General features: G+C 37.6%; 1 protein-coding gene across 4 annotated transcripts in view; it reads right to left on the bottom strand.

Annotated features, from left to right (window-relative positions):
- LOC145982785 (ATP-binding cassette sub-family C member 5-like) overlaps positions 1-21,685 on the bottom strand; it is a 111,617-nt gene that overhangs the window by 5,480 nt on the left and 84,452 nt on the right. For all 4 annotated transcript variants that reach the window (XM_083116151.1, XM_083116150.1, XM_083116149.1 and 1 more), the window contains exons 19-28: positions 20,088-20,385; positions 18,725-18,847; positions 17,971-18,130; positions 13,437-13,623; positions 12,826-12,915; positions 11,059-11,248; positions 8,274-8,433; positions 7,161-7,239; positions 5,662-5,775; positions 4,202-4,366 (exon numbers count right to left, since the gene is read on the bottom strand). In XM_083116151.1, coding sequence (XP_082972277.1) covers positions 4,202-4,366; positions 5,662-5,775; positions 7,161-7,239; positions 8,274-8,433; positions 11,059-11,248; positions 12,826-12,915; positions 13,437-13,623; positions 17,971-18,130; positions 18,725-18,847; positions 20,088-20,385 — 1,566 coding nt within the window. The remainder of the gene's footprint in view (positions 1-4,201; positions 4,367-5,661; positions 5,776-7,160; positions 7,240-8,273; positions 8,434-11,058; positions 11,249-12,825; positions 12,916-13,436; positions 13,624-17,970; positions 18,131-18,724; positions 18,848-20,087; positions 20,386-21,685) is intronic.

Below are 21,685 nucleotides of genomic sequence, written 5' to 3'. Positions count from 1 at the left end.
CCTGTAGTGTCATGCATATTTCGTTTTTGACGAAAACACAAAATGTGAAACAACACATTATAATTTAATTTTTCATGTTTGTGAAAGGTGTGAGGTGCATTTTCCTACCGTTTTGCAACGAAATATTGCAAAATAGACTCTTAAACACAAAATTTAGAGTTCATTTACCGCCACGACACTTTCTGAGGTCAGAATTATCCTGTGAGTTATGCAATTCACAGAAAATTTATTAATTCTGCTGTAATTATTTGAGAAGTTAAAATGGAATCCTTTATACAAGAATAAACTTAATACTCTCGTAACGACATAAATGTATTATTAGAAGGGATTTGTTTATTTTGTGTAGTAAGTGTAGCTTTAAATCAAATTTAGGGTTATATTCACAATTTTAAAATCAAAATGTAATTTTATATACTGCTTTTTCATCGCTATAACACCGAAATTTTATTTTATTTACCACTTTTGAACCCGAAATTGAATTGGTTTTTGTACCGAAATTTTGCTTTTCTATTTACCAAAAATATGTGCCTGTACTAATCTGGCGTTTTCGTTAATCCAGCAGTCCTCTGGTCTTATATTTTCCGGATTACTGTATATGTGAAAGTGTAAACATTATAAGTGCATATAGATACATTTTCGCATGGAACCTATGAATCTGCGACATTCCCCCACTCTTACCTACTACCAAAATGTGGTCACAGCAAACCGTAATTTGACAATATTTGTTGACTTCACTTTGGACAACCTGTAGCACATTGTGTTCAACAGGTTCTCAATTGTGCTGAAGTTTGCACTTCTTGCATGCCAAGGCAACACATTAAGAGGGGATGGTTTTGGTGCTTGTTTATATTATGTTGGTTTGAGTTTGGTTAAAGTTTGTTTTAAAGGTTAACTTTAAATATATAATATATCAAAAACAGCAAAAACAAAAGAGAACCACGCTTTACGCGGCCACACGCAGACCCTATTCCACGTGTGGTGTTCCGTATAGTAACAGATATCCCCCGAGATATCTGTTAAGCAACAGACGAACTTTAGCCTAACTTTAATAATCGGTAACTAGAGGAGGGCTTAATAGGCTTATGATTCACTAAAATGATAAAAGGTCAGACACCTTTAAATGACATATTTATTCATTGAAAAGAACACCGCTTGTGGCATAGCTGCCACCAAACATGAGCACTTCACTGTATATGACACAAAAAAGATATACAAAAGATTTTGTACTTACATATCAGCCGTTTTCACACTATATCAATCATACCTGGGGCCGTACACACACGATTTCACTCTTTATCGCAACATACCGACACATGGACAATTTTGGGGTACACCACACTAAAAATTTAATATTATGTGCTTCCTTGGTGTAACAAAGGCTTTGGGGGAGTGATAAATGAGTTTTCCTGGCTTTTCTTGGATGGATGGCTAAGAACAACTTGGATATTCTCTGTTATCCTATGGATGCTTCTATGGCGTCAGTTCTGCCGACCATGTGGTCTGGATTTCCACATGGGATGAGGGACACAAAACTCGCTATTTTGCTGAATTTTCACTGGGATCCTTAAATGCACTTGTGGACACAATATCCCACTGGGTCACACACACTTAGGCCTGTGTTTACTGTAACAGGACCTTAGATCCCTTTTCCCTTTATGTATCCTTTGTTGCTGGCACAGGTGGCCATTCACACACTGGATTTTACCAGCAACTTCCAGGTGACCTGCTCTCAGGTGGGTCTGTAATACAAGTGAGCTTGAATAGCAAGCTCAGAACACAATAGGCCATCTGAAAGTCTCCTCTGTGACGTCACAGCGTTGAAGGCTTCTCATTGGCCAGCTGGAGTCCTTTGAGATCTTTCCTTATCTGTAGGAGAAGTGCCACTTTCTCCCACCAGATGGCAGAGTTATCAATTGCTTAAAAAGTGTACACAAAAGTGTTTTTTCCACCTTTTCTGGCTTAATTATGCCAGATAATTGCAAATGAGTTTACTTTTAATAAATTAGGCATTATTTTACCTATGGGTGAGTGTTATCTCTGATTTTCAGTAAAGAATAAAAGATTTAGTAAACATGTGATTTGGAGCACATGGTTTTTGTTCTCCAAAATGGCTACTGTTAGCCTAACAATGGTTGGTTCTTTATAAATAAAGCATTTCTACCCCTCCCATGAGTGACAACTGGTTGGTAAACATGACCCATGATTCTAATTGGGGGTGGGGGGAATAAGTCTCTGGGAGAATAGCTCTCACAAGCTTTCCCTGATGCCAACCTAATGGCCCTTGTACTTAGGTTGGCCTGTGGTTATTTGTGTGTGGGCATGTATGCCCAATGCTGATTGGTCATAACATCAACATCCTTGTTAGCACTAACGTCTCACATTTCTTTCCCATGTTGATGACACCATTGCTATCAGTCCACAACAAGTTTCTGTTCTCTCATAACCATGCTAGAGAGGAATCAACTGAGCAGAGAGCACACAGGACAGTTCCAGTGTAGCCAACATATGAATACTGACATTTTAGTTTCGATGTGGCACAAACATGTTCACCAGAGAGCACTCCCATTTCCACGCACAGTTGTAACGGTTGAGAGTGCCCTCAGGTTCCACATTTTACCATGTGCCCTTCCACAGCCCGTTGATACCTGTGCAACCAGGCAGACGTGTGACGTATTCCTCCTGGTTCCAAATTTCTTGTTCACAAATATCTGGTACAAACCAACATGTCCGTTCACACTGCACCCATATAGCGATCCCTACTTGGTTTAGCAACGCCATGCTTCCGTCATCCTCTTTCATATGCAGTGCTGATATTGCCACTTAGACAGTACACAAACACGAAACCATTGCTCAAATGTTGGGAGTTTATTTAATTATATTTTTTTTACCGACACTGCAGTGCTGAGAGTTCATACCGAACTATTGGTTACCAGATGATACTAGTGGGATCTGAAAGGATCAAATGAAATTAAAACATTGATACCCCATGACACTTTCCCTGAGTCTGGGTATCTTGTGGGGTCGACAAAAGTGTCACAATGTACAAAATTGTGGGGAGAAAGGTTTCTTTTCTTGTGATTAAAATATCTCAAGTGAAATTATGGATATTTTAAAGGAAAATCCTGATAGATTCACATATAGTTTTCATGAATTTTTTAAATATTCTCAGTTACAATTTTCAAGTAACAAAATCAGTGAAAATTGGTTAGAGTATTGACAACTGGTAGTATAATTGGTATTGGTTCAAAGTGTTATTACGTAACATTGTTCAGCAAAAGTTAACTTTCTAATTAAATGACAACTAACCGATTTTGTTTTCTTTTTGCTTTCTATTGTGGTTCTTATGAGTTTATTTGTGCCTCTTGCATTAATCGCAATGATGATGAGGAATGATGACCTGATTAACATATTGTAGATTGGTGCATATTACTCACTTTTAAATGAAATAAACAACGTTAAATTGTATTAAGTTAAGTTTAACACTACTTACGTGAGTACGAAGCTTTTTTGGAACAACGTTTCAGGGTCCTACTGCCCCCTTCATCAAGTTCGTAAGTATTTTCGTAACTACTGCCCCCTTCATCAGGTTCGTAAGTATTTTCCTAAGCACTGAACATAGTGCCGCGTTAAAAAGTGTTAAAAAAGGATTAGGTTGAGGGTATTAAGATTATTAAATGGGTAATAGGACAAACACAACAATACATCTGGAAAAGTGGTGTGGTTTAATTACAACGAATTGCTTATATACAGCTTTTACATTCCAAGATTTTACATTTTCCCACTTTATACATCCTATCTTGATAGTCCCAACATACCAAAATGTTATAAAATATTCCTCGATTTTACATTTTCCCACATTTTTAAGTTTTATCAGCCTGGTCCCGTGAAAAACGTTAAAATCGAGTTTTCAGTGTATTAACATTGATAAATATTTTAAGCATAAGTTGTAATTGTTACAATGTCTCAGCATGAGTGTTTCAAATTAAAATTTAAAGGATGACCACTTCCACCTTAACCTATGTAAAAAGTGTTGACATGATCGGTAGGGGAATCCAGACATCACAAATCAAAACCTTCGTATTGGAAATGCCAACTGACAGCTTCAACTCGGACAGGAGAAAATTTTTAGTGCAAAACGATTGGATAAATGCAGTACTAACTTACAAAACAATACTAATAGAAAATAAAGGTTCCTCCCTACCTTTCCTGCATCTAGGACCATGATCTTGTCGTAAGTTGCGACCGTATTAAGCCTATGGGCCACAGTCAGCACGGTGCAGCTAGAGAAAGCATCCCTTATCGTATTCTGAATGAGGTAGTCAGTCTCTATGTCCACCGATGCAGTTGCTTCATCCAGTAACAGTATCTGCAAAGTGAAAATAAACATAACTTACTACAGTAGTATACCTAACAGGTTCTGCATCCTCCATCTCCCACCTACAAACTTCAGTTGTACAACCTACTTTTTAAAAAAAAATATACTTTCCTAAAGTATTAATTCATGCCTACATTTAGGTACATAAAAATATGGAAACTACATGAACTTAATTAGAATATATCGAACAATTTGTTCCAAATGTTAGTAAGATAAAACACTAACTAACTCTCTAGCCTTCGTATACTCTGGAGGTTTATGGCTGCAGCAACAAAAGCCTTCCACCTGTCCCTATCCTGGGCAAGATCAATCCAATCTTTTAAGAAAAAACAAAAAAATCTTTGCAAGATGAAACACAAACTAAAAAAAATATATGTTATAATACAAATGAATTTGGCTCATTTCAAGTCCTTTGGTTTATTTAACTTTTCTTGTACCATACATCAAGTGTTCATCGAGCCTATCAGTAAACAACCAGCTCGGTTCACAATAAACAACATCTAAACATAAAGGAGTAACAAAAAAATCTCACTATTTTCTATCACTTTTTAGAGCTAGTGTAATAATAATGGGAGGTTAAAGATCTCTTACTCACCAGATCTTTCAGAAAATTCCCATGTGTTTTATTTGTATCAAAGTTAAAGTTCACACTTTAACATCATCTACTAGTGCCTTATTTTGTAAATCCAAGCCAATATCGATATTCAAAAGGTCAAATTTATCACTTGTTGTAACAACCACATGTACTTCCTAATTTTCACCAGCAATTTTTTTCTTTCTGCCTCAGTTTTTAAATCATTGTTATTCTGAAACAAGTTCTGTTTTCGGTAACCCATTCTTCTCAGGATATTGTGTTTGTTCACATGCATGTAAATCAGGACCACCAGTCATGTCACCATTGACAATTTCAGTTGTATCATTACTGTTGCTCTTTAAAAAAAAAAAAAAAAAAAAAAAAAAAAAAAAAAAAAAAAAAAAAAAAAAAAAAAAAAAAAAAAAGGCATGTATGTACCTGACGAAGCCACCAGATGGGTGGCAAAATCAATCACGAAGAAAATTTGCACGGAAAAAATTAAAAGTAAGCTTATCAGAGTAAATTACCTATCTCCGGATAACTGCAAAACAGATATCTTTAGATACAATGTAAATGTTTGTACTGTATATTTAAAATTATTTGTGTTGTTCCATTAATCTGAACTGCAGAATACAACTTTTCAGTCCACTGAAACAGTTTATGCTTCAAAACACACAACTTCCATCTTCAACGAAACCAAACAACCACATACCTTGCTCTTCCTGAGTAGGGCCCGTGCTAAGCAAATGAGTTGCTTCTCTCCAACAGAAAAGTTCTCACCATCAGATTCAACAGGAGTGTGAAGCTGTTTGTCTTCTTTGCTTATCTACAAGAGAAGGAAATATGATCATTATGATGTAAATAGTTTTAAAAATGATGGCACCTAATACATATTATTTATTGCTTCAGAGGTTTGAAACATTGCAACAGGGGTGTACATCAGTCAAATGATCAAAATTACTAACTTTAGTGCCCAAATTAAACACTGACCAAATACTGACTAATTACCGAAAAATTTAATTCCAGTCTCTTAACATTGTAAAAGAGAAGTTGGTATTTATTATTTAAAAAATGCTAGGACCAACCGATACCTCTGAATTGATGCCTGTGTTGATAGTCTTAGGAATCCCCACTGAAAATTGTGGCATCTCAAAGGAATTCAGAATATTTATAAATTTTAATATGCAAGCTTGGAACTATACCATAGAAATATACAAGGTTTTGGTTCAAAATCTCCATAATTTCACTCAAGATTATCATTTCATCACAAAATCCATTTTTCTCCCTGGAATGTTGAAAAATAATGAAAATTATTCATTTTTCAAAATTTCCAGGGATAATACAAAGAAAAATGTGACAGGGCAGCACAGACTCTCAAAAGTCTGGAAATGACCAATAGAAACAGTACATTCTTCAACAAATCAAGATGACAGACAGAACTTTCTATCCGTATATCACCCAACATAATGGAGTTATAAAAGACCAACCAGTAAATCTTCAATCTAAATCTTCAAATTAGATATGTATGATAATCATGTATTTATCTTTATTGTGAATGTCAACAAAAACACAGCACCTTGCACGCATTGCAAGAAGCATTTGTTTTTTTTTTTTCACTCGCACGCCAGTAAGACATTGCGCCAGTCAGGCAAGAGCTCGCGAACAGTGTGGCTGCTCGGACATTTGTGCAAAAGCAGCTCTGGTGTGCATTACTATCTAGTCAACATATTTTGTTAAGTGTAGTGCTCATAATAATAATAAAACAACAAAAACACAAACAGATAAGTTATCAATATTACTGTAAAATGTACTGTTTATAAACATTAATATACACAATGAATTTTCCAGCACAAAGCCTAAGGGAGCTCTCAAGACTGAAATGGGAAGAGATGAGCGACAATTGACAAGCCACAAGCAACATTTGTCATTTGGAAAGAAACCTTCAGTAATATTTTGTACTCTAGTGATACAAGCAGCTGCATGCATTGCTTGTCACTTACGTGTCTTTCAGACTGGGCAGTTTCCTCAATAGCACTGTCTTGCATAGGTATATTAATTGTTCCTGCAAAGTGAATGTTTATTTGCAGACTGCAGGGGTCCCATGTTACATGCCATTTGTTGCTTGTTCTTTGCCACTTTGACCTCAAAGCTCCCAAAGACATTATCACCTGTCAAATATCTATAGATATCCCATTAAGATTCTACACATACCTTTTCCTTTAAGTGTGACTTCTCCAGTACTTCCCACACTTTTTCATCTGCATGCTCTGAAAATGGGTCTAGGTTGTACCTAAAAAAAAAAAACAATTAATTTTCATAAGACATATATCCATCCATACTTCTTTAACCAAAAGCTGACGGACACACAACTCACATGAAAATATCACAATCCATTCCCACTCCCTATCCAGAAATACGTATAATTTCCAGGTTTTCCAGATTCGTAACATTGTCTGTCCTTTGTGTACTTTGCAGATGACAAATGAAACTAGTGTGTCCAGGTTAACAGGCAACAAGAACAACAATTAACACAACTTTGGTGTGATCTACAACAATTAACTTTTACAACAAATCATATCTTTATTACATGTCTTTAAAAGAAGTAAATGGCGAGGCATGAGGATTTTATGGTTTCCATACTTCATGGAAGTGTAGCAAATGGGTTCTGTTCACACACCTGAAAGCTTTGTAAGTGAATGCTGTGGTGCAGAGGAGTCCGACATACATACGTATTACACATGTCCATCAGAACCACCGGTGTTCCTTCGACCAGAACTCCAAACATTGATGCATGATCCCAACCTCTGGTTTCAGCAGGCTGGTTACACCACAAGAGTAAGCAGGAATGTTCTTCAAACTATGTTCCCTGAACATTTAATTTTGTAATTTGAAGACACTGAATGGCAAGTTTGATCACCAGACCTAATGGGCCCAGACTTATTTCTGTGGTGGTGCAACAAGTCTAAAGTGTATGCTACCACAACCCTCAAGGAACCAGTAGCTTAAACATTGCATTGTTTGTGAAATTCACCAAATTGATGTCGCTATGTTGCAACAAGATATACAAAACTTTCATGCACCACTCAACTATTGCATTCATCTCTATGAATGAGAGACATGAATATGCCTCAATAAATTGAAGTAAACCTTCTTCCTATTTCTAACAGTCCTCATGTTTACTACTGCTCCATTCGCTCATAATGTCACAAAAACAGTTGGATCATTATGTACCACCCAAGGAATCCTCTCTGTGAGCATCGTGGACTGATTTTTTCTTGAGCAATGGAAACAAATTTCAAACCTGTCTTACATAAATACACTTACCTTATTGTTCCCTTGAAAAGAACTGGCTCCTGCGGGATGACTGAAATTGCTGATCGCAGGTCCCCTAGACCTATTTTGCTAATGTCAACTCCGTCAATTATTACGGAACCTCCTGATAACTCTGTCAATCTGAGGAGAGCTGTGATCAACGACGATTTGCCTGAGGAAGGAAACAAATATAGTGGCAGATATGAAGTAAGAAACACTATGGTAGTTGCTCTAATGAGACAAAACAGAATTAGAAAACTCAAATTTGAAAGGATACATTTTTCAACAAACATCAGAGTCCTTTCTTTATAAAAATAATTGATTTCAATGCTACTCATATCTTTCATCACACTACTGTCCCTGTGCACAATCACAATGCTGAGGATGAATTAATTAGTTGAAAATCATTGAGTGGCACAAGAAACAATCGTGCCTAGACTAGAACTTGAACCCAGAACCTGCACTGGTTAAGACTGAGTGGACCAACCCAATTTTGACGAAAATAATACAAAGTGGCTACTCTAAGATACCAATAAAATTAAATCATAATTCCATAATTTCAAGGTGAAATTTCCAAAAATTCAAGGCTAAAAATGATGCCGTAAAAAAATGGAATTAAAATTAAAATATTGCATGAATTAATTTCACAAGAGTTCATGGGTTTTAGTATTGGTTAATTTTACCTGTACTTTATTGGTATTGGCTCATCCCCAAGTTAAAAGCTATTTATAGAGATATCAGATGGGTAAAATTATCAGCAACTTTACCAACACATCAACATGCCTATATCAGTTGAAACTGATAACCTTCCCTACTGCATAATATGACCTTCAAAGAAAGCATATGGAAACATCACCAGCATTTAGTGAAAAAAATTCAATCTGCTAAAGGTTGATATTTGTTATTTACACTATTATTATTTCTTCTTTGTCTCCACTTCTAGGCATACGCAATTTCATTTCACTTGTAAATCAGGCAATGAATTAGTTTTCAGCTAATAGATGTGGTATTGTATTGTGACATCTACTGGTTTAGGAACCTTCCGGCTATGTGGTAGAGTTACTAATATTTCAAGGAGTCTACTGAACAGAATTCTTTGAATTTCAGGTATTATTGTTACATGGATTCTACATGAATTTTACTCATAAAACTGAAACAAACTGATGCACCTAAATGCTCAGGGCCATGAAAATAGGTGGCCGGCCAGAACTGTACTGGTGCCACGTATGGGAAAAGCAAAGTGAGAGGGGGAAAAGTTGTTAGTTCCCACGCACTGTATGTCAACCAGGCTGTGTTCCGAGTATCAACCAACTTCCTTGCGGAGCACTTTCGAGCCCCATTTCATACGGACTTGGTGATCATGTGAACTGAAAGTTTGTTACAGGTCACAGATTACAAATACCAACTCTACAATGAGATCTTTCATTCTCATGGCCATGCGTTTAGTAATTCACAAGGTATGAAATCTAGACATTGATCATGATTATGGTATATATCATCAAGGTTGTCTAACTTTGGTTTTTTAGCTGAGGAACATAGGGTATTGTTAAAAAGCATTCGTGGATTGATTATAAGAACAGAGAAGAAAACACACCAATCCTTATTTTGTCATCATTGCTTGCAGAGCAGTGCCTTTATAGTGATTAGCAGGCACTGCAAACCAAATGATTGTGTCGAGTCAAAATTTCATATCATGTAAGTTACAAATGGCTTTACAACCTAAATTTGACAGGGGTCCTATGCAGTGTTCATTATTAACTTGTTATTGCAGAAGGTTTCTTTTTTTTTACATTTGAAAATTATTAAAACATTTTAAACTCCTTAAAACTTACACAACTTAAATCTATCACATGGAGCAGATGAACTGGCTACACCAGCGCTCCTAGCAGTAAGTGAGGAACCTGTAGACCAATCCAACTGTGAAACAACGAGTTCTCAAGTGGATGGTGGCAGAGGCCACCGAAATTAATCGAGCATTTACAAGTAAGTTTCGTGGAAATATTTTAGTAACTCACTTACGTCATCTTAAATATTACTTTGTAAAGCATGAACATTCTACAGTGTCTGCTTAGTTATTGTGAACTGATGTTATATTTCTATACATAGCATTAAACTTCAACTTAATGCAAAATTATGCCAGGTTTGTTATGAATATACACCGTTAGAAACTCTGACTCCGGAGAAAAGTATCAGCCAGAATCGGTAGAGGCATGTAGTTCATTTTTGACGACAAAGCAAAATGTGAAATATCATGCTGTAATGTTCATTTTTTCATGTTACAAGATTTAGAGTATATTTACCGACGTGACACTTTCTGAAATTTGAATTATCCTGTCAGTTATGTAATTCATGGAAAATTGATTAATTCTGCTGTAAATATATAAGAAGCAAAAATGGACCCCTTTATACACAAATCAACTTAATACATTGGTAACTACATAAATGTGCTATTAGAAGAGATATGTTTAATTTCTGTAATGAGTGCAGTTTTTGAATCAAATTTAGGATTATATTCACAATTTTATAACCAAATGTAATTTTATATGCTGCTTTTGATCTGATTTTTCACCGCTATGACACCAAAATTTTATTTAGCACTTTTGAACCAGAAATTGGCTGTTTTTGTACTGAAATTTTGCTTTTTTATTTACCAAAAATATGTGCCTTTAAGTATCGGTGATTCGATTTAAACCAACACTTCCTAATACTGAGACTTACATAACATTGGCAATGTTATCAGCTCAGCTCTAGTTAAACGAACACACAGAGAGAACACAAGTGAGAAGGCGAAAGTTACCTGCGCCAGTTCTTCCAACTATCCCAATCTTCTCCCCTCCACATATGGTAGCGCACACCCCGTGCAACACTGGAGGGAGATCTTCTCTATACTTGAGCACCACATTCTTCATCTCAATGGTTCCCTCCCAGGGCCAGTTGCCAGACGGCTTGGCAGATGGGATCTTAACAGGAGCTTCCTCTTCCAACTCCTACGAAAATTAAGAATATGCAGCTGCATCAGTATGAGTCCCAACAGTTATCATAGACAGCAATGATGCATTTCCAGTAAAACTTAATTGACAGTCTGTTAACTTCCAATATGTTTAGTTTCATCCTTTTTCGTAGGTACTACTTCACGCAGGATCAGTTCCACATGAAAAGGTGGCACTGGGTGTTTTGGACCTGGAACTTTTCTCTTCTTCCTGCCATTCCTAAAGCACCTACATTTTCCACACTAGTTTGGTTGACAAGGTGCTTACCAAAATAACAAATCCAAAATTCTTGCCTTTTTCTTTACCTTTTTTTTTCTTAATCTTTATTTATTCGTCCCCTACTTACGTAAAGTTGGAAATTAGCAATTAAGAAAATGAATATTTATTTAATGAAAGACCAGTTAAAATGAAGACTGAAGCTGTATTTAACAAGAAAATCAGACTTGCTATTAATGTATTCTGGACTGCATTTGGAAGACTATTGAGGTTTTGGCATCTGGACTTGCAGCCAGTATAATCTTATGTGGAGCTCGTGTTGTTGTCCCTTCATCCATCTTATCTTACCACCATTCATTCTCATCTTTACGATTTGCCAAAGGGACAGAAAAGTGAAGGAAATATATACTAAATAAATCAATCAGTCATTGTGATAGCAAAAATTCTTGATGACAAGAATAATTTCTTGACTTTTCTTTTTTTACTTATTGACCTACTTGTTCATTTTGTTACTTTTTCCTTGACTTTCATGACTAGTAGGCAGACTGGTTGATAATCTCTAACGTCTTGTGAAGAGTTGAATATGATGCAAATTATTATTTTGAGTTTTAGAATGCATAGAACAGAATGAAAAAGACATGTTCTTGAAAGTTACAATTTTCATGTAGGATCAGAGGACACCATCACATCTGTGCCATTAAAAAAACATATACATACTTACTGCTAGTAACTACATCCACATGACAACCAACTCCAGACATGCAGTCTGTGTGAAAAAGTGACTAGAAATTCTTCCCAGGAATAGAATGTGTCACAATGAGGTGGTAGTGGCAATTCTGAGAGGTATCGAATGGGTGTGGACTCTAGCATACTCATGTGATGATTCACTTCACATTGGTTTTCGTGTCTGGTCCATTTCACCCACGAGCCACCTCTCACATGGTATTACAGGTTTGACATTTGTCTGGCAACAGTAGAAAAAGGGCAGTTTCACGAGTAGACAATGAATCAGATGACGAATAGTGCAGATGAAGGTGACACAAAAGTGACAATATGGAGCCAATTTTCATAGCATTAGTACAGTGCAATGCAAAGCCAGTGGCCACAGGTTCAAATTCTGGGTAAGAAATGGATGTTCCATTGTGTTTGTTCATTTATCCATTTCATCAATTCACCATTCATCCTCAGTAACAAAACTGAGGCAAGAAAGAAACAAGATATAACCAATAACACAAATACCAATAGGAAGTGCAGATTTTAATTACCGGTAATTTTACAGATAAAATATAACTGAATGTATTCTGTAGATTTATGTATTCCAAGTTAGTTATACATGAGAGTAAAAAAATACACCTCACCTCAATATACTCCATAATCCTCTCTACTGATGTAAAGCGAGCCTGCATCTCTGACTTCATCTGCATCACATATGGAACGAACACGCTCACCTTGAAAGGAAGAGGAAAAATAATAATAAAATACATGGAAATAGTACAAATCCCATTACATAACTAGTAACACAAGCTCCAAAATGAAAACCCTACATTATACACTTTGTACATAATCACTAAATATAAACCTAAGTTCAAGTTTAAATGCAAGGAAAACCTCTGATGTGGAGGCAAGATTGAAGTATAATTTCAGGTTCTCAAAAGCCTAAAGCTTTATTAAAGAAAACACCAATAGACTGATATGGTACTGTGTAGAAATGAACTGGCGACTAAATGTATTTTAAAATATCTCAATGCATGAGGTTTCCTAATGCATAAAAGTATATATAAATATCTCTCCCAGTTTTCATGTTATAAGCGAAAAAATTAAGGTTTCACAACTTTTAAAACACACTGTACAAGATACAGGTGTCCATGCAAAAGGTCCAATAATCCATTGAATGGCTGATTTTAACAATTAAATACAGAAAAATTACTTTGAAACAACATTACACTTAAAAACTGCTGCACACACTTACAGAAAACACACAGGACAACACAAGGCCCGACTGAGCAGACGAGATGACGTCCCTGGCAAGGACAACAATGAGAGCGGTGACAGTGACTGTTACTACGGCAACTATGTCCATGCGAACGGTGAACCACCTGATGGCCACACGGAAGATGTAATCAGAAGCAAGAGTCTTGTTGAGACGCTCACAAAACCTATGGAAGCAGAAGCGCATCTTGGTAAAAGCACACAAAATATTTCAAAATGATATAATCAGGGGTTTTGGATGATAGAAAAATTTCTGAATTACAAGGTAACCAAAAAAGATCTTGCTGTTCTAGAGCAGTGTTAAACAAAGAGCAATACAGTAGACGGACATACCTTTAGGTTTCAAAGTAATCTCCATCAGCATTCAACACCTTCTGCCAATGTTCCTGCAGCTGCACAATACCCTGGTGATAAAACTCTGTGGGCTTGGATGCAAAGAACTCCGTGAGTGTGTTCCGCAAGTCTCCCTCATTCGCGAAGGATCTCCCATGGAGGTGGTTGTCGAGGGAAGGAAACAGGTGGTAATATGTTGGTGCAAGATCCGGTGAATATGGTGGATGGCAAAGTGTCTCCCAGCCAAGTTGCTGAAGGGTCTCCCAGGTCCTCTTTGCCACATGTGGCTTGGCATTGTCGTGCAGGAACAGCACACCCTTGTGATTCACCAATACCGGCTCCTTCTGCCTCAATGCACGGTGCACCCTTTTGCACCTGCTGAGAGTAGAGGTCAGCAGTGATGGTCTGACCAGGTGGAAGGAGCTCGTAATGCACCACATGCCGACAATTCCACCATACAGAGAGCATAACTTTTCGTGGGTGCAGAGGTGGTCTTGAGGTGTGAGGAACAGGGTCACGTGGCGACAACCAATGTCTGGTATGCTTGGGAGTGTCATAGAGGACCCACTTTTCGTCACCAGTGAGCAAGTGATCAAATATGGGTGTGTTCAGGTGCCGAGTGAGCAAGGACAAACAGGCTGTCACTCGTTGTTCCTTGTTGGCTGCCGACAATGTGTGGGGGGGTACCCACTTGCTTAACTTGTATGACCTCCCTATCCCATGCAGGTGCAGTCTGACTGTTTCAGCGGAAACATGGAACCTTTCTGCAAGTTCATCACACGTTAGACCAGTCCTCCTCGATGGCTGCTTTCAGGGCCTCGTCATCCAACACATGTGGTCGTCCACTGCGAGGTTCATCCAAAAGGGTCACATCTCCCGAACGGAATTTCTGGAACCAATGCCTGGCAGTGCGTTTGTTCACGGCATTCTCCCCGAATGACTGGCAAATGCGGCAGCTTGATGCGGCAGCCGACAGACCCACTTTAAAGTCATACAACAAACACACGTGAACAAGCTGCTTTGATACCTCAATTTATCTTCGACACTGGACGAGCAATGACTGCTGTGTGTGCGCAACGTGCCTGTATTACTGACAGTCCATGGTCAGACTAACTCCCGATCGCTTGGCAGGCACGTGCATCATTTAGTTTGCTCTCTGAGAGCGCATGATTAATGGGACGACAAAAACGGCATGAACTTTTTTGGTCACCTTGTAAAATTATTCATTGTATACTTATTCAAGTTTACAGCACTCCAAGTCTGTTCTCATACATGCACTCACTAAATAAAAAGTAGAACTGCATACTGAAACACTTACTTTACAAAACCAGGACACAATTCATTATAAATAACAAACTAGATGTTTTACATATTTGCACAAATATTAGTAAAAGTACAGGTAAACCACAGTTCTCAAACTAGGAAAATAAAATTTGGTGTCATTTGACTCCCAGAGTCAATATGTGTGACCAATCGAATTTTTTGGAATATGAATTCCAGGGATGTCAAAAGAAGAAAAAAAACATATATAGAAATTTAAATGTGTTACTTTCCTTTTGATTCTAAAGTGTTTTCTTCTGTTTTTACTTCTGTACACTGAAAGGTGGAAAAAACATTGTTTATTTTTAGCTGTTCTTGTTGTTGCTATACAATATACGAGGGTCGTACCGAAAGTAATGCAAAAGTGGTCATAACCTCTTTATTAACTGATTTAGATCGTTCAAATTGTACATGTGGTTGAAGTGACTCTTCCTCTATACAAACCAGCTACTCAATATAGTCTTCATTTAAAGCGATGCATTTGCGCCATCATTGAACAAATTGTTGTCCCCGAAGACTGTCCTTCATTGGACCAAACAAGTAGAAGTCGGAGGGTGCCAATTCTGGGTTGTACGGTGGATGGGGGATCACGAACCAGCCCAATTTGCCGATCACCTGATTTGTTGTCAAAGAGAAGTGTGGTCGTGCATTGTCATGGTGAATGTGGATTGCTTTCAAATTCTTGTGCGGTCTCTTCCTCCCAATGGCTTCTCTAAGCTTATGGAGTGTCTCAATGTACCACTCGCTGTTGATGGTACGGCCGAGTTCCAGGAAATCAAGGAGAAAGGACGTCTGTTCGCGCAAATCAACTCATCCACTTGCTGACGATTCGTGTCAGTGGTCACAGTTGATGGTCTCCCACTGCACGGTTTGTCTTCAATGCTGGTTTCCCTTCATGCACCTGTGCACATTGCTCTTGTCAATGGTGTCATCTCCGTACACATTCTGTAGCCTTCTGTGCATGTCGGACAGCCTGCACTCCTCCTTCAACAAGAACTCCAGGACAGCACATTTCTTCTGCTTGGAACCATTATTCACCAGCAAGGAAGACAAAGATTCTAAAACATCTGTATAGAGGAAGAGTCACTCCAACTACATGTGCAATGTGAACAATCTACATCAGTTAATAAAGAGGTTATGACTACTTTTGCATTACTTTCGGTACGGCCCTCGTACATGCGACAGGCTGGTTTTGTCACATTGCACCAAAATACATCCATATCCAAAGAGTATAGATGTTGCCCAGAGAGGCCAAAGCACCTTCTCGTACGAAGCAAATTAAACCTCTATCCAGTAGAAATAAGCAGGCACAAGAGCATGTGTATATGGTGTAATCGTACGCATAGCCATGCATCAAAAGTATACTTATAATGTTTTATTAAATATAAATACTGAATTTGCACAATTATTTAATTTTCCCACTTCCTTGATGACATTTCGACTGCCAATGGAATGTTGGAAATAACTCCAGTGCAAATACATAGTACAATCTCACCTTCAATTTGCAACTTTACCTTATTCATTACTTGTTCATGTTACTATTATTAAAGAGATTCTTCTTCAGTTTATTAAAATTTACATTTATCTTTATTATCTTGATTATATTTACATGAACTTAAACTTTCCCCATGCTATCTTCCAAGGGTATTACAGTCACAAGTTTTCATGTTGTTGTCGTTTTCTTTCCCTACTTTATTTCCTTTTAAAATATATAAATCTCAACATTGAACTTTTATCTCATCACAAACCAAACAACATATTTACATGCTTCCATGGAATAAATATTTGGAATAATGGACAGTGGCCCACGACCAATTACTCAAGTGGTTACAGACCCTGCATGTAAAAAGGTTTGGACACCTCTGACCTAGAAGAAGCAGTGGAGATGCTCTTGAATTACTGGGAAGAACAATGTATATAGAAGCAGAAAGTGTGGTCAACCCTTAACCCTTTAATGCCAAGATGTGACATACAGGTTTCTGATTGATTGATTGAGTTGGTGTTTTAAGTCCACTTTATGCACAGTAAGGCTAATCGGGACTGGACCTACAGTTTAAAGCAGGATCCGAAACACTCCTCCGGGTATTGAACCCGGGACCCCTTGTTTGAAAGGCGACGATGCTACCACTGCAACATTGGGGATGAACTGTGACATACAGGTGAGGTCTAATGTGTGTCACATTTGCTTTTTCTTTTCACTTTTGGAACACACTGTGATTCAGAGAATGTTTAGAGATATGTTTTAAGTGCATCACGAGCCTTGAGGCATCCTATTAGAATATAGTAATGTTTAAATTGATTCTGGCTATATTTGTCATTTCCTGATGAAAAAAATCATCGTTTTTACATTAAATTTTTTTTCCTACAAAAATATCAACAGCTAGTGCACGATACTTGCCACAAGATGGAACACATATCAGGCAATGTGCAGGTACCATTTTCAACACTCACTTAAGTGGGGGCCTATGGAGTTCAAATTTTGTGGAAAAAAAAGCACATTCTATAGTGCACTTTCATAGTGAATTAAACACTAATAACAGACAAGCACACCATATTGTGGATATCCCTCGTACAACAAGGCTAACCACGTTCGACAATAACAAAGTACTTCTTTCAGGTAAACTGAAAAGAAACTGGAAAAAGGAAGCAATGGATAGTGAGTGAGAGCGAGATGGGTCTCATTTTCAGAAGACCAAATATCAGGTAACGGACCATATCATCACACATAACAGTGTACCATGGCCATGGATCAACTGTGAATTTTTAAAATAAGCTTCACACAAACAGTCAACACTTTTTAAGCATACATTTTGCACCTAAAAGGAAACAATCACGCACACACAATATTCAAACTCTAATACCTTTCCAGGAAGACTCTTTGTCGTCCGTATGTCCGTATAATAGAGAGACCAGCCATGGTTGAAGACAGGTGATGAACAACAGGTGCTTTCGTAAGGTTGTCGACCTTCTTTGTTTCTCTCAAGCCAATGTTTAGCCACCGGTCAAGAAAAGCAAATATAACTATAAGGAAGAAGAAATTACATTAATACATATTGTGTGCAGGGTGGTGCATGTTGAATCTGCCAATGTCAGTTGGTAAGCCTGTCCGAATTCAGCCACACATGTGCAGGAATCTCACATGCCAGACAACTGCAAGGCTCACAATGGAACTTCAACCAGTTCAGACATGTATTGCTGCGGTCATCATACAAACAGGTTCTATTCAGGAGATGCAGCAGACACTGTGACAGTTCAATTTCAATACCGTGCCGGAGCAGCACAGAAAATGCAGTTGGCTTGAAAACCAACACAAAATGCAGTTTTAAATGATTAAATGCAATTGATTTTAAATACAATCAAAACTTAAAAAATACTGATAAAAATGACCAATAATGAAAAAGCATGCAAAACAAAAACAATGTTTTGTTTCTAGATGAAAGACAATTACCTATAATTTGTCTAGTGCCATCTTCAAGGTCCTCAAAAAACATGAGTTTTCACCAATATACACGTTTATACAACTGTTTTTTGAGCAAGATTCAAAAACCAAGATTCTAAACATTTACTCTGCCATCATCTATCTATCACCATTGCATTAACAACCTCAATACTTACCAAAAATGACAAAAAGCGCTATCAAAAACACTGGCAGGATGAATGAAACAACCACTAGCTGAAGAAGCACATACATCAGACCCTGCCACACAAACTCAAAGAAGAACGGAACACGAACATCCACTGGAAAGAAAAAAACATGGAATACATAAGCAGGTGAGACACTTACAAAATTCCTACATACTAATATGAACAAACTGATGTGGAAGAAAACAAAGTGAATTTAAAGTCAAATGCTCTAGCTACAAGCAACCTCTGGCTATAAGGTCATGGTCATGCCAATAAAAGACACGTGTGTTTTCATAATTAGAAGACGAAATTTTAGAAAACTTTCTTGTTAAACTAAAAATAAAGTTGTGTCATCTCCCATAGACAACACAGATTCTTCTGAGTTGAAAACAATGCTGTAAAATTTAGTGGTATATGCTTTGCACTTGTACAAATAATTGTGCACTTGTCATTTCTACTTACTGAGAATTATAAAGTGTTTGCATAAAGTGGTGTCCTCCTCCATAGCCCTGCAGTCTTAGCCGCTGTGCTTTCGACTCAGACTGGAACGGAATGGGTTCAAGTTCACCTGGGTATTCGGCCTGTATATAGGACCGGTGGCAACCCACCATCGTGAGGAAATTGGGGAGCTACGAGTGAGTGGCGTAGCCCGGTCACGTATATCTCCTATAACGACTGAGGGTACGATGTCCTGATCCCACGTCACCCCTACTGGTTGAAGATCTCCACACCTCTAGGCAGGATTGTGGGAGGGAGACTGGCAGTCGGGAGATAGGTCAAGGCCCTTACAGGTTGTAGAGCCACGGGTTATTATTATTGCATAAAGTAGCAGCTAACTGTGAATTTTGTGTTGAAAACAGCCAAAACTGGGGGCTCTTCCCTATCATATGATGACAACAGAAATCTTTCTTTCCATTTTGCTTATTTTATGTCATTTTTCTACCTCTTGGAATAATCGTGACAATGAGGATGACTGGTGAACTGATGAAATGGGTAGTGGGACAAACACAATGAAATATCTATGCCTCGGGCATGGCTCAAACCTGGGACCTTTGGCTTCATAGCATGTTATCTGACCACTCCACCATGGAGTCTGATGCACACACACAACAGCAATCAAATTACTATGGCACACTTTCAACCTTGTGTATAAAGTATAAATATAAAGAACAATCTACAGAACATTACCTCAGTCTCAGTATGTTCACAAAGTCACACATTAAATTACATCACTTACTGAAAGAACCTGTGTCACAGCTCTCTGCATAAGGGTTAATAAAAACAATAGCTGTTTCCATATAGTCAACCTGCAATGATTTCCCATAATCTCAGCAGAAGATAACATGATGCTTACATTCATCCATATCCTTCGAAAATCTCATAAGAATTCTTCCAGCAGGTGTGACGTCAAAGAACTTCATGGGACACCGCATGACTCTGTGAAACATCCGGTCATGTAATTTTGAAGCTCCAACAAGCGTCTGCCTAGCGATAGACACGCCCTTCAACAGCCCTATCAGTATTGTCACAATGAACGTCATTCCATACACAAGCTGGTACATGTCGAGGTCTGGGTTGTCGAGAACTGATCCCTTCAGTTCCTCTTCACTTAACGTGATGTTGTATTCGGTGGCATTCATTCGTCGTTCTTCCTGAAAGTAATATTTTACAATCAGAACATTATTTTGCAAAACGGTTGTACTTAGGGTTCAGCCAATACATCTTTGAACTCATACTAATACTGACATCAATACTCTTATTCGATTCTCACTGATACAGATATTGGAATTCAATGTTGTTTGGAATAACTATGATAGTACAGGCAACCAAAAATGTTTGTTATTTTGTTTTTAACTGATTGCCTCCATGACAATTGTTTGTTAAGGCTGAAGATATTGTCAAATGTATTAGTGTTACATTTGTAGCATTGAAATTTACAAGAAACTAAAACAATTGTACTGTAGCAGAAATTTAAATTTTAAAAAAGGAAAATGTATATATTAGGGAGACAGAACTTCTGTAGGTTAGTAAATTACCTGGAATTTATACTGGAGAACAGAAAACAGTACATTAAGGTAAAGTGTGACAGTTTTGCATCATGTGTGCATTTATTTCAATATCATCGGAATGGGCACTGCTAATGCAAGAGTTTCTCCCCACGTTGCAAGGGGAAGCAGTTTTTCAAGTTGACTAAGCTAGACATGATATTTGAAAAATATGATAAATAAGAATTTTCAGATTCCCGTGCATTCCTTGTGAAGAACAACTTCAAGTTACAGCTAATCAGATGAGAGTTTTAGACTCTTTCCAATGACAAATAAAATCTTCAACATGTCCTCTTTCCGTTCACGTGTTTGTCTATGCCATTGGAAGTTTTGTATTCCCAAGACAAACAAGTAAAATAATACTCCCATAAGAGTAATGCTAAGTTTTCTCCTCCTCCTACGACCATCCAGTGAACACATCTCTCTTTTCCCAGCTTGCTACGGGAGAAAGGTCGGTGGAGGAGGAGCAGTTCAGGGTCCTCGCATCTGGCTGGAACGAACTGTTCTTCCTGGCCTTAAGTCTTGATAGATTTACTTTACCAGGAATGCTGGTAACTGTTTTCTTTGGTTACCTCATTAATATCAATGTTGATGAATATGTGGCACATGCCAAATGCAACAAAATATATATACAATTTATTACAGTTGAAAAAAAATACCTGGAGAATGTAGAAAGAATATACAACAGGAGGAACCTGCTTTTATATGGAAATTTAAGTTCACAAAATTATCACTGTGGTAACAGACAACTGAAAAAGATTTTCAAATGCTTATATGTTCATAAAAACAACAAAATGGCAGAAACGTGCAGTAAGTTACAGGCTAATTTATGGAAACATGCGACCCCCACTACTGATAAGAGTATTGATTAATCTGCACCATCACTATGTAAATGAACACTCAGCAT

The sequence above is a fragment of the Lepisma saccharinum genome, unplaced genomic scaffold (assembly GCF_977018435.1).
Source record: "Lepisma saccharinum unplaced genomic scaffold, izLepSacc3.1 HAP1_SCAFFOLD_411, whole genome shotgun sequence".
In the NCBI taxonomy this organism is placed as follows: domain Eukaryota; kingdom Metazoa; phylum Arthropoda; class Insecta; order Zygentoma; family Lepismatidae; genus Lepisma; species Lepisma saccharinum.
The sequence above is the reverse complement of the archived record's forward strand: the minus strand, read 5'-3'. Positions and strand labels throughout refer to the sequence as shown.